At 40.6% G+C, this 14,227-nt stretch overlaps 1 protein-coding gene across 2 annotated transcripts in view; it reads left to right on the top strand.

Moving 5' to 3' along the window:
* The window catches only part of LOC122651391 (TBC1 domain family member 17), a 48,923-nt gene that overhangs the window by 24,928 nt on the left and 9,768 nt on the right, over positions 1-14,227 (top strand). For both annotated transcript variants that reach the window (XM_043844772.1, XM_043844771.1), the window contains 5 exons: positions 3,658-3,717; positions 11,063-11,161; positions 11,305-11,415; positions 13,778-13,849; positions 14,007-14,123. In XM_043844772.1, coding sequence (XP_043700707.1) covers positions 3,658-3,717; positions 11,063-11,161; positions 11,305-11,415; positions 13,778-13,849; positions 14,007-14,123 — 459 coding nt within the window. The remainder of the gene's footprint in view (positions 1-3,657; positions 3,718-11,062; positions 11,162-11,304; positions 11,416-13,777; positions 13,850-14,006; positions 14,124-14,227) is intronic.

Below are 14,227 nucleotides of genomic sequence, written 5' to 3'. Positions count from 1 at the left end.
ATCGGGTTGGGTCGAATCGTACACGGGGGTTTCGCCCCCGCACCCCCAATGAGATCAGTGATGGGCCCAAGCCCTTCGCTACCATCATAGATCTCAGAAAAGTTCCATTCGGGTCGCCACCAAAAATGTCGGAGCGGGTCATTCTTCGAAACGGGTCCAGGAATTCAAGACATACATAACAACATCTCTACATGCAACAAAATTCATTCAAACTATCAACAAAAAAGAAAGGAAAAAAAACACAGTAGCAACTCAACTGCCTCTGCCAGTGCCAATTGAACTCCATCATCTCCTCTCTGTCATCAGAATCAAGTGAGACACAAGAACTTCTCTGATCCTCTCCCCACTCTCACTCTCATTCCCCAACCCATCAAACACAGGAAACCTTTGGTCCATCGACCAATCTTTACTTTCATTGGGTATCTACTCTTTACATTTCATCAGAAAATTATGCAGCAGCCAGGCAGTAACAATCACAAATGGCAAGAACTCCATACCCTATTCTTTCCACCTCATCGAAAGAAGCTTCCACCGTCCCTCAACCCTCCTAAACTCCTTATCAACCAATTTCATTCCCCTGCTATGAACAGAATTAAATGACTGTTGCGAGGAACTGAGCTCGTCGTCATTGTTTAATTCTGAAAAGGTGTAAGAAGCCATGGAAGTAGAGGAAAACAAGAATCTCCCAGAATGTACTGAGGTACTGATTTGCCATCGCCAAGCTCAAGCGCATACCCATTCAACAACGCCTTCAATTTCTCGACTCATAGAAATAGCTTCGTCTTGCGGAGAATTGTGTCTGGTCTCATGTAACTCGGCCAACCAGTGGAGACATGCAAGTACCTCCCTTCCGCATCCACCAAACCCTGCGCAATATGGTCCCATCTTTCTTCCCTAACGCTCCTCCATTGATAGGAAACCTGCTGAACCCTAGAATGCCACAACAATTAGGGAGTGAAGTTCAACCAAAACAATCAATGATCCTCCTCAAATCCGAGGGGAAACCAAACAAATGCAACAATTGATCGTTAACTGCCTTGCAGAACGTATAGAAAGCACGGCAAGCAGAGGCTGAATCAAGCCCAAATTGCCTCCCAATAGACTTGAAGGAAGCAGCGTGAGCCAAGCGGAAAAGGGCAGCTCCGAGGGTGTAATCGAGAGGGCAGTCCTCCAGTTTAGGGTTTCAAGGAGGAGAGTAAAAGAGGGTTTGGACATTCGAAAGGCTTCGATCCAACGGGGATCAGAGTCGTCAGAGGCAATTTGAAGAAAGCACTGGAACCAGCAGGAAGGGGAGAGAGAGTTTTGCCAAACATAATTTACCTGTTCTTTCGTTCTTGTAGAACGAAAAAACACAAAAACACATTCCGAAGAATGTTACCACACGCAGCCTAAATGTTTGTGTTTCATAAATGGTGTTCTACAAACCAAAAAGCTGTCTGGTTCGTTCTTTAGGAACAAAAAAAAAAACAATTTTGCCAAACGCAATTTGCCTGTTTTTCTATTCTTGCAGAACGAAAACACGCAAAAATACGTTCTGAAGAACGCTACCAAACGCAGACCAAGTGTTTTCATCTACTGTTTGAATCTGTATAATGTTCTGCTAAAGATAGTATAGGTTTCTTAGGAAGTGGGTAGTAGAGGATAATCTTCTGAGCTCCTTGACCTCCAAAAAATGAGGAGTTGGCTTACAGTTTGGTAAAAACTGGGTATTGTCTTTACAGGAGGCGAAGATTTACGCAAATAAGCTCTTCACTAGTTTTGAGGAGAGAGATGAGTCGCAATCAGTAATATTCTGAAGATTGTGTGGCCTGGTTAAAAAATAATTCAGATGAAACTTCTAGTTTTGCGTACTGTAGCTGTCTTTGAAGACCCTCGTATGACACAATATGGATGGATGGACACACTTTTTGAGTTTTGTAGTGACTCGTCATTATCATGAAGTGGTAGAGGTTGTAGGGACTAGGTACAATTCCCCAGACCAAACTTTTGTCTTGTGGTTCTTCTCTCTTTTTGGTTTAATAAAGGTGACTTGGATCGAAACATGAAGAATAAAAGACCAAAACACTGTTCACGTGAACAGTGTCATAGCCCCATGTTTGCCTTGGTGGGAATATTACTAGGACATCCTGTGGGGTCCAAGACCAGATTACATGAAGGCTTTATTAGAAGGTTCAATTTTGCTTATGCATGGGGGTAATTTTGTCAAATTTTTAAAGTTGTTTTAAGTTCTCAGCTGGGCCGATGGAGTTGTTTTAAAGGTGGGGACCACAAGACACTAGAGCCGGCAGCAACACTTAAAGTTATTTTAAAAGTGGAGACCACAAGGAATCAGAATCGGCTGCAGCATCTAGAAGACTCCTAGAAGATTTGAAGATCTTAATTAGTTCTATTTTGGTTTTTAGTAACTTAGCCAAGTTAGACTTTCTATTTCAGTTACTTACTTTCTAAGTCAGTTTATTGCTTGTAAAGCAAGTCTCAGCCTTATAGGAGACTGCTATTTTATTTCTTTCTATTTCTGACTCAGCCTTTTGAGTCTAAATATTTGTAACCGTCCATGGAGACATCCCATGATTGTGTTGGTGAATGAGAATATGCTTTGAGCATTACTATTGTCCTGGTGAGAGGATGAAGGGCTGGAGAGCCTGGCTGAGAGAGGCAAAACCATACCCCCCTTATTTTCCATCTTCCCCATTCAAGTTCCACCTTCTCTGTTGTTTGAGACTGCAATCGAGAGCTGCTGGTACATCTGTGAGGGACTAGAAGCCATTCTAACCAACAACCAGGCCTGCTGTTGCTGATCAGAGTCAGGGAATATCTTCAGTACACCTGCGGCTGCATCCCTTTCTATTTCTCTGTTGCTGCAATCGAAGGGTCTTGGTCCAGGCGTCCAGCATCCTCTGCTCCATCGAGGGTGATATTTGGAGGGTTGATTCAGACCTGCAAGAGGTCCACTCGAATCCAGTTTCAGAGCCTCCTGTTGGCTGGATTGATCTGCAGCACCTATGTTCTATTTTGGTGTTTACCTTCTAATTCTGATTTGCTTCAATTATTGATGATCTGCTGCAATTATTATCGATCCTACTGTAGAGTGGTTCTTAGTTGAATCTCTTCTGCATTAAAAGGGGCTTTGTTCTTACCTCAACATAAGGTTTTTTTATTCATTATTTTTTCATGGGTGCTGGGTTGTTTCTTTTTGTGGGCAACAATGAATGTGGAGAAAGTGAGATTCCTCCTACCCCCGGTGGGGGGTGGTGGTAGGTGCTGTTGGCTCTTGTTGGAAGTATGATGCTGATGTTGAAGTTATGGTGTGTTGAGATGGTGATATTTTGGTTGGGGGCCTACATCTTCTTCCTTTCTATTTGTGTTACTTTTTTCTTTGGTTTTCCTCTTTTTGAGACCCCTTCTTGCCTAATTGTATAGATTATGTCCTGTTTGATGTAATATAATTTTTTTTGTTTCTATTCAAGACTAAAAATTTCCTTGAGCAAGAATATATGCAACATTTGATATTGAAATTTTAATATACAAATTTTTAGGTTTTAATTTATTCACGGATCATTGGGGATTTCATATGCTTTCCTCCTTCCTGTTTTAAATATAATTTTTTCCTTATCACCTCAGATTATTTATATTTCTTTTCAATTTTCCTTTTTACAGTTCGATAAATTGTCGCTAGTATGGGGAAAACCACGACAGCCTCCTTTAGGGTCTGAAGAGGTATGCCTTATTGTTACACCTTATTTGTTCTTCAGATTGTTATTTCAGGTGTGAAAACTTTAGCAAGTCTTCCGTCATCTTGCCAAAAGTAACTGTCTTACAGAACATGATGAAGTCATTGAGTCGATATTGGATTTGGCACTTGATGCTTGAAAAATCATAGCAATTTCTTAGAGTATTTCTTGTGATAATTTCTTTAATGAACTTCTATTTGAACCTTTGTGGAATTTCTGCTTTAGCATTCTGTGCTTCTGTTGTTGATAGAAAAAATATGCCTTTCCATTTGTTTCTGTTCTGGTTTAAGTTTTTTCATTTTCCATTTATTAGAAAGGTGTTGAATAGTGTAAACCAGAATACCGGGGGGGTATTCTGGTCTTTTTGGTGTTTATTTTTATGTTTTTAAGTGTTTTATGTACTGTCTAGCTATGTCGGCTATGGCAGGGGTATTTTTGTCATGTGGATGTAATTTTTAAAGTTATAAATAATAGGCTTGGCTGATCACAATCGATCATTCAAGCATTCTTCAGTTCTGGTTTTGGTCTAGCTATATCGGCTATGGTAGGGGTATTTTTGTCATGTGGATGTAATTTTTAAAGTTATAAATAATAGGCTTGGCTGATCACAATCGATCATTCAAGCATTCTTCAGTTTCTCGTTTTGATAACATGGTATCAGAGCCATCTTCTCTGATCTAGGGTTTTTCAAAACCTTCCCCCTCCATTGTTCTTCTCTTCCATCTTCTCCATCGATTTCTTCTCTTTCTCTTCTTTCCCCTTCCTTGGTTCTCTCCATCCTTCAAGGGCAGCACTAATGAGGTGATCCTATTATGATCCAAGTGCTGCCCTCCATCACACCTCAAATTTAATGCCCTAACTACAGATCACGATAGCTGCTGTGTTTTCTCTCTGCGATTTTTGGACTGCTCCTATTTTTTGGAGATCGACCTTATAGACTTGGAAGGTTGATTGTTCACCTTGAAGCACCACTGGCAGGCCTCTGGACAGCATCTATCACACCTGAATCATCACAAACTGAAGCCCTCAAGTTACAGCCCCTCTTCTCCCTTTATCGATCTCAACTGTTAGGGTTTTTCAAAACCTTGACACCTTATCGATCTTGGCTTTCTGGGTTGCTGTTTGAGGAGATTTTTTGAGGGATAATTCCCTAATTATACTGCTGCACTCGACCTGTCTTTCAGCTCCAACTGCTGCAGTTTTTTTGAAGCTCTGATTTTTCCAATTTAGAGGATCGATTTCTGCCTGGCTGAAATACGGGTGACTCAGAGATAACTTCGGCTACTTCTGGAGGAGATTAGACTAGGACTGATTTTCTTCCCTATGCTGCTGCCATTAAGCTTGATGGCACAAACTATTTAATTTGGGCCAGATCATTATCCTTGACCGTGGCTGGTAGGGGACTCGCTGGCCATCTTACTGGCACCACCAAATAGCCTACTGAAGAAGGTGCTGCTCGTACTAAATGGGCTGCCAATGATGCAATGGTGATGTCCTTTGTTCTGAACTCCATGACCACTGACCTCTCTAGTTAGTATCTTCTCTTTGACACTGCTACTTAGATATGGACTGCTGTCAAGGGTACTTATGGTCGTTCAGGAAGTGGTGCTCAGGTTTATGAAATCAGGAAGGCACTTCAAAATACTACTCAGAAGGAGATGGCTGTCACTAAATATTATGCTGCCCTCAAGTGTTTATGGCAGCAATTGGATCACTATGCTCGGTTCCAGCCTACTACTATTGCTGACATTGCTGCCTACCACACCTATGTAGATCAGTTTCGGGTCTATGACTTTCTGGCTGGCCTCAATGATGAGTATGATCCTATTCGGGTGCAAGTTCTTGGTCGGGTTCCTTTCCCCACTTTAGAGGAAACCTTTTCTTATGTGCACAGTGAAGAGACAAGGAGGGCTGCTATGATGATTACTCCTAAAATTGATAGATCAGCCTTACAGACTGCTAGCTCCACCCCTGATACTTCTTTTGACAGTGTTGCTGCTACTGCTACAGCTAAAGAGCCTGTGAAGTGTGATCATTACCACAAACCATATCACACTAAGGCTCAGTGTTGGAAACTTCATGGGAAGCCTACCGATTTTGAGGCCAAACGTGGTCGTGCTAAGCCTAAAAACAAAGCCAATCACACTGAAAGTGTAGCTCCAGCTCCCACTACTGACGTTGAACACATCCGCTGCCCCTACTACATCTGCTGCCAGTTCAGGTTCCTTCTTTGCTCGTACAGGTATTTCCTTTGCTGGTCATTGTGCATCAGTAGTTTCCACTCCTTGGATTATAGACTCCGGTGCTACTGATCACATGACAGGTTCCTCCAGTCTTTTTAACACATTTTCCTGCTTCTTGTAAGGACAAAGTTGAAATTGCTGATGGGTCCCTCTCCTCCATATCCGGGAAAGGATCCATTGGCTGTTCCCCTTCTCTTACATTGTCATCTGTGTTGCATATTCCCAAGTTTACCACTAATCTTCTCTCCATTAGCAGTATCACCAAATCTCTAAATTGTAAAGTGACTTTTTTTTCCCATTCATTGTGTTTTTCAGGAACTGGACTTGAGGAAGATGATTGGATCGGGTAAAGTGCATGGCAGATTGTACCTGCTTGATGGAGATCCTGCATCTACCCAGGCTTTACCTTCTAGGCTCTGTTCCCCAGCATCCTTCTCTTCTGAACTACACATCTGGCACTCTAGACTAGGACATCCACCTTTAGGTACTTTATCTACTTTATTTTCAGCATTAAGTAATAATTGTAATAAGGAAGTTTTTTTTGTGAGCCTTGTGTCTTGGCTAAACAGACACGTTCCAATTATCCAATTTCTAATAAAAGGTCATCTTCCTTATTTCATATTGTTCATACTAATGTGTAGGGTCCTAGTAGAAAAGTTTCTCTTTCGGGTCATCGGTGGTATGTAACCTTTATTGACTGCTATTCTAGGTTCACTTGGGTCTACCTTATGCACACCAAAAATGAAGTTTTTTCCTGTTTTTAGCACTTTCACCAGCTGGTTAAAACTCAATTTAATGCCCCTATTCAAATTTTGAGGAGTGATAATAGGACAGAGTATATGGAAGGTCAGTTCCAAAAATACTTTTCTGCCCATGGAATCCTCCATCAGACCAGCTGTGTTGATACTCCAGCCCAAAATGGTATGGCTGAGAGGAAAAACCGCCACCTCTTGGAGGTTGCCAGAGCTCTTCTGTTTGCTCGCAATGTCCCTTCCGTTTATTGGGGGGATGCTATCCTTACTGCAGCCTATTTAATTAATAGGCTGCCCAGTCGGGTCCTTAACTCTAGACCCCCTGTTGAGCTATTACTTGGCTCTTCCTCCTTTATAGTTCCCCCTAAGGTTTTTGGCTGCGTTTGTTATGCCAGGGATACAAGGTCCCCTGGTAAACTTGACCCACGTAGTCTTCGCTGCATTTTCTTAGGGTACTCTGCTACACAAAAGGGGTACAAGTGCTATTACCCTCTATCCCGCCGGACTTTTGTTAGCATGGATGTCGTGTTTCATGAGAGTGTTTTATACTATGTGTCCCCACCTCTTCAGGGGGAGAGTGTTAGTGAAGATGTGCTGACTATAGACTCTCCACCTCCACTCCAGTCTATTTACAATGAGTCTGAACCAGTTCGGCCTGCTCCTAGTACTTCCCCTGAGATTGCTCCTAGTACCCCCCCTGAGTCAGGGGGAGAGATTCCTATGCAGGGGGAGCAAACTACCCCAATCCAGACTCCTGTCCAGAGGATTATTAGTGAATTTCAGAGGAGGATTGATGCTATTAACATGAAGACCTATGCAAGGAAACATAAGCAGGTTCAATCAACTGTTGCTCCAGTACCCATCCAATTGCTGAACCTGGATCCAACACCTGCCTCTCCACCTGGGAATGTTCCTTCTCCTGAGTTACCTATTGCTCTTCGCAAAGGTGTCAGGACTTGCACTCAGCATTCCATATCTCATGTTGTTTCTTATGACTCCCTTTCCCCATCCTTTCGTGCTTTTGTTTCTTCTCTTTCTTCTGTTCGTATTCCTAACAATTGGCAGGAAGCTCTATCAGATGGAAAGTGGATGGCAGCCATGATGGAAGAAATGGAGGCTTTGAAGAAAAATAACACATGGGAGCTTGTGGTTCTTCCACCTGGGAAGAAAATCGTTGGATGTAGATGGGTGTTTGTGATGAAACAGAAGGTGGATGGCACTGTGGATAAGTATAAGGCACGGCTCGTGGCCAAGGGGTTCACTCAGACATACGGCATTGATTACCAGGAAACCTTTGCACTTGTTGTGAAGTTAAATACTATTCGTGTGTTGTTATCATGTGCAGTCAACCTTAGATGGGATTTGCAGCAGCTAGATGTCAAAAATGCCTTCCTAAATGGAGCACTGGAGGAGGAGGTGTATATGGACATTCCACCAGGGTTCTCTTGTGACAGAAATAAAGGAAAAGTGTGTAGGTTGAAGCGTGCACTGTATGGGCTGAAGCAGTTACCTCGAGCTTGGTTTGGTCGATTCCACAAGGCCATGATTTTTGTGGGCTATAAGCAGAGTAATGCCGATCACACACTCTTTATCAAGAGGGTTGGTGAAAAACTCACTGTTCTTATAGTCTACGTTGATGACATAGTGGTTATGGGCACTGATGGTGATGAGATCAGACGGTTGAAGACCTTCCTTGGCCAAGAATTTGAGATTAAGGATCTAGGGAAATGAAGATACTTTCTTGGGATTGAAGTGGCAAGATCTTCTAAAGGCATATTTCTCTCCCAAAGAAAGTATGTCCTAGACTTGTTGGCTGAAACAGGGTTATTAGGCTGCCATCCTTCAGATATTCCTATGGATCCCACTGTTCGGCTCAAGGAAAATGAGGGTGAGCCTGTTGATAAAGGCCGGTACCAAAGACTTGTAGGGAAGCTGATTTATCTTTCACACACTCGTCCTGACATTGCTGTCGCCATAAGTGTTGTGAGTTAGTTTATGCATGATCCCTACACTTCTTATATAGAGGCTGTGATGCAGAATGATCACCAAATAGGGCTTATTTCTTTAGAAATAGGCCTAGGGTTGGGTTATATACATGTTGGGCCTTTGTTCCCAAGGGTTTTTTATGTATTAGGCCACTTTAATGAGCCTAAACTAGGGGCATATAGGTTGCATACGGGATTAGCCCAATACTTAGTTTATTTTCCTATTTTTAGATTGAACCGGTTTAAATTGGTTGCATCCAATTGGTTCAATTGGTCTAATTTAAGTGAAGTGATCCTATTGGCTAAGAGGTTCTTATATCCTATTGGCTAGTAGGGAATCTTCTTTATTTTAAGTAGTTTAAGTTGTTTTTAAGTCATTAGGACTCTATTTTGAGTCTATTTTAGTTTCCTAGTCAGTTTAAGTTACCTAATAGGTTAGGAATTGGGTTAGGGCTTTCCTTTTTAGAGTAAAAGTCTATTTTTGAGTCTTTTATATAAGGTTGTAAGGGGGCAAAGCCTTGAACACGAATTTGATTAATGAAAAAGCTTTTGCTTGTTGGCTGCCATTGTTGCTGCTCCTGTGCTCCTTGTGAGTGTGCATCCTTGTGGTTCTATCAAGGTGGAAAGGGACTGGTGGAATCCGGTTGACTCCTTACGCCGTGACGGCTGGGAGGATCTTCTTCAAATTCGAAGGTGGCTTTATCCTTCACAACTATCGAAGCTTGCTGCCAGTGGAATCTTCAGTAAGTTTGACGCCAAAATTCTTCTTCTAATCCTCTAATCCTTTTCCCCAATTGATCCCCTTTATTTTTGGTTTGAATCCCATAAACCCTAACTCCATTAAAGCCCAAAACCTGCAACTCAATTCTGTCCAGAATTGCAGAATTTCAAAACTCATCCAAACCCTAACTTTTTTATACCATATTGACCCCCTAGACCTGCCCATTAATACCCTATAAACCCCATTCCCAAATTCCCATCCTAAACCCTAATTTTGCCCTAAAACAGCCCCTAATCAGCCCTAAACAGCAGACTTACCCTAAGCTTGGTTCTACTTGGTTCCTAGTGGGATTAATTCCTATTCTAGGACTACATTAGGCTGTTCTTCGTATTTTGCACTATTTGAAGTCAGCTCCTGGAAAAGGCATTCTTTTGTCTGCACATGGTCACCTACGGATAGAGGGATACACCGATGCTGATTGGGCTGGTTCTGCAGATCGCAAGTCTATTTCTGGGTATTGCTCCTTTGTAGGTGGAAATCTTGTCACATGGCGTAGCAAGAAGCAAAATGTAGTTGCTCGTTCTAGTGCCGAAGCTGAGTTTCGAGCTATGGCACAAGGTGTTTGTGAGTTACTTAGGCTTAAAGGTTTGCTACAAGATCTTGGTATTCCTATTCGCCTTCCTAAGATGTTGTATTGTGAGTCTGTGACAACAAGGCTGCAATCAGCATAGCACACAACCTAGTACAGCATGATCGTACCAAGCATGTTGAGGTGGATAGGCATTTCATCAAGGAGAAGTTAGAAGATGGGCAGATCTGTATTCCCTTTGTGACGTCTGCTGATCAGCTTAATGATGTCTTCACCAAGGGGCTGCCTGGAAAGTTATTTCATCCTAATCTAGTCAAGTTGGGCATGATCGACATCTTTGCTCCAACTTGAGGGGGAGTGTTGAATAATGTAAACCAGAATACCTTGGGGGTGTTCTGGTATTTTTGGTGTTTATTTTTATGTTTTTAAGTGTTTTATGTACTGCCTAGCTATGTCGGCTATGGCAGGGGTATTTTTGTCATGTGGATGTAATTTTTAAAGTTATAAATAATAGGCTTGGCTGATCACAATCGATCATTCAAGCATTCTTCAGTTTCTGGTTTTGATAACAAAAGGCGATCTATGCAGCTTTAGTTTTATGGGTACTAGTTTGTTGCTATAACAAATGCAAATCCGTAGAATCAGATCTGTTCTAGTGGATAGGCACATAAATCCTTTTCAGTTTTGTTGGGATAATGTTGTGGTAAATGCTTATTGAAAAGATCATTGATGCGACCTGCAAACTCACCTAGAGCAGTTGAAGGTATGGAACCTTATAAATATATCCTTCATGTTTTCTGTCATCAAGTTTTAGCCGACTAGTTTAAATGAAAATATTCAAATCTTTTTTTCTAAAATTTAACCTTTAATGCCCGCATGTGACATATTTTCTGTGCCTTTTTTGTTATTTTTGTGTTATGAACTCATGCCAGGTAGATTGCTTGAGCTGGTGTGATGCCCTTTTTTATTTTATTTTATTGTTTTTGTGAATGTCATGTTCTGAGTCAATAGAAATCATTTGTTTCTGAATCACTTTTGCAGTGGGCCACTTTCTTGGATTTTGAAGGGCGAATAACGGATTCAAAGGCTTTTAGAAAGAGAATATTTTATGGAGGAGTTGAGCATGACCTGCGAGATGAGGTTTCTGTTTATTAATTAGTTTATCTTCTTTCAGGATTAGAGTTTATATTTTGTATTATAGAAGGTGCACAATGAAGATTTTTCCTATAATTTGTTTTTAGTCAGTATTTGTTTGGAACTCAAACTCTTCATTTTGGTTGCAGGTCTGGAAATTTTTGTTGGGTTACTATGCATATGATTCAACATATGCCGAAAGGGAATATCTCACCTCAGTTAAGAAGTCAGAGTATGAGACCATAAAGCACCAGTGGCAGGTTCATTCACCATGGACTCATACTGATTTGCTTCACTTATGGGCCAAATTTCCCTACTAAACATTAGATGATTTTGTGGAATCTTCACCTAGGAATTTCTCTCTCTTCTAATGAGCCCCTCAAAATGATTCCTCTTCTATATCTCATTCTGTTTTCCCGATCTGAATGTTGAATTGTAGATTGGTGGTTCAGAATTTAATTTTTCTGGTTTTCATCTTCTTTTTGGAGGTTTTGCTCATTGGATAGCTGAGCATTTCCCCCCTGATGCATGTTGAATTGTTTGTGACATCCATACATGCATGGAGGTATTCTTTATTCCTTCTACTGCCACCTTCTCATAGTGGTTTGGCTCTTTGGGACGTCTGTGGACTGTTTTTGAGGTATCTGTTGAAATACCATGAATCCCCCACCCCCAAAAGGTGAAACGATAAATGAAGTTAATCCTCATTGCAGCAATTGGTTTGACTTAATTTGTTGCCTGCATAGATCACCATTTCAAAGCATGACCTTTTTTGGTGGATAAAAGTTATTATTTTCATAGGATTCCCTATTCCCAATGTTGGCACAGGTCACATAGGATAAGGCCAGTATCTCTTTAATATTTTAACCATGGGTCGTCTATCCATGCTTTCTAATCCTAGATACTAGATAATATAATCCACTTTTCTTTATTGATGAAGGGAAATAATATGTGTGCAACCCTCCTAAGAGGGATAGTAAAGAAAAATAGTTTCTATCTACTAGAACCATGAACCCACTCCTTTGCCTAGATTCTCTTGGGAAGCCAGCACCTATTGGACCTGAAATCTTACCTTATTTCTATTCTGACAGTAAAAAATCTTTGAACTTATTTCTTTGTTAACATCCCAATCTAGAACTCCAATTTCTTCCTCTTCTTTAGGAGCTCTAGTAAAGCCCCATCACAACCCTAGATTTATTCCAGTCAACCAGTGCTAAAAGATTGCATAATGTAGACTGGTCACAAGTGATAACCAGTCCACAAGTGGATTGCAAACTTCAGGTCCAACAACAGTAAATACTTCGATCGGTTCTCAGATTTGCAGGAAATTTCAGAACAATAATAATAATAAAAAAAAATTGAAGAAAGGAAGAAGATAGGTTAGTCTCTATCAGACTCGGGTTTCTCACCCACAGCCTCTCACCAATGGCATCTCACCGTACTCTCTCACAGAGCAAAGAACAAAGCTATGCTTTTTTTCTTCTTCTCAATCTCATTAATCAAATTCATGCACAAGGCTGTAGCCCCTTACAAACTTATATGAAAGACTGAAAAACAGACTCAAACACTAAAAAGAAAAGACCTAACTCAATATACCTAACTCAATCATTAACTAATAAGGTAAAAAAATTGACTAGGGAACTAAAATAATAAAAGAAACTGACTCAAAACAGGACTCTAACTAAACTAATGAAGTAAATCCCGTTTTCCTTCTTTCTATCCATATTTTAGGCCCATTAAAGTGATCCATTACAAAAAAAACCTAGGGGATCAGAGGCCCAACACCTACATAACCCAACCCAATGCTTATTTGCAATAAAATAATCCATCTAGGTGACTTATCTGCATCATTGCTTGACATAACAAACCTAGTTTTTGAACTCCTCTGCTATTTTGGGACTGTTGTGGCTATCTACTAATTGCAAATAGGCTTTATCAGTATTCTCCTAGTCGAATGATTATTTTGCATCAAACTCCGTACATCACATTTCCTTTTTCACCTTCCCCCCCCCCCCCCCCCCCCCCTGCGGCACAATTTTTAATTCATCTTCCTCTAAAGAAATTTTGCTGTTAAACAAGGAGATTGTCAAACCTGAGTGTCAGAGAGTAATTGCAAGTTTTTTAGATATATAATGTGATCTTTTTTTATCACAACTGGATTGCTTGCAAAGATATTCCTCCATTGCTGCATTAATCGATGAAATTGGTTTTCTTGCATGCACTGTTAAACTATTTGGTCGTAGTTTGATGCCTCTGACTTTCTGAGATTGGAAAGGCTTTACTTTTCATTTTTTATGTTAGAAGGAAGGACACATTGCTGATTGTAGTTGTTTAGATTTGCACTTACGTTGTTGGCTGGTGCTTGTGGTTTGGGTTTTCCTTGTCAGCCAAAGTTGCTGATGTTGGCACTTGGCAGTGCAATAAACAAATTTTAGATTCCATAATGATAAGTTTCCCTCATCCCTACTGTTTCATGGAAAAGCTGAAACATATATGCGAGTATAATATTTACATTCCTTAAGAAAAATGTTGTGCTTGTTTTATGTTATTCTTATGGAAATCGCTGTTAACTTTTCCCCCTTAATTATATTAATATGCATCTTTTGTGTTTTCCTTCTTCAGAGTATCTCTCCTGCTCAGGCAAAAAGGTTTACCAAGTTCAGGGAGAGGAAGGGTCTCATTGAGAAGGATGTGGTAAAATTACCATCACCTTTTGTCCTGTTTTTCTGGATGGGCAAATTAACCACCATTTTTTGAACTTGTCTATTACCTTAATAAGATTCAAGTGCATAAAGCGGGTTGAAATGGAAATGGAAGATTTTTAACATGTTTTCCTTTTTACCTTTTCAAGGTAAGAACAGATAGATCTGAATCATTCTATGATGGTGATGACAACCCAAACGTGATGCTTCTCCGGGACATACTGCTGACTTACTCATTCTACAACTTTGATCTTGGTTACTGTCAGGTACGTACTTATATCATTTGGTGGTGACATGGTCGTAAGCTTTCTGAATGGTATTCTTCTATTAGTGGCTGTGATGTGTCCTCCAGTGTTATTTAGCCAGTTTT

The sequence above is a fragment of the Telopea speciosissima genome, chromosome 2 (genome assembly GCF_018873765.1).
Source record: "Telopea speciosissima isolate NSW1024214 ecotype Mountain lineage chromosome 2, Tspe_v1, whole genome shotgun sequence".
Taxonomy (NCBI): Eukaryota; Viridiplantae; Streptophyta; class Magnoliopsida; order Proteales; family Proteaceae; genus Telopea; species Telopea speciosissima.
This window is presented reverse-complemented; position numbering and strand designations above follow the sequence as displayed.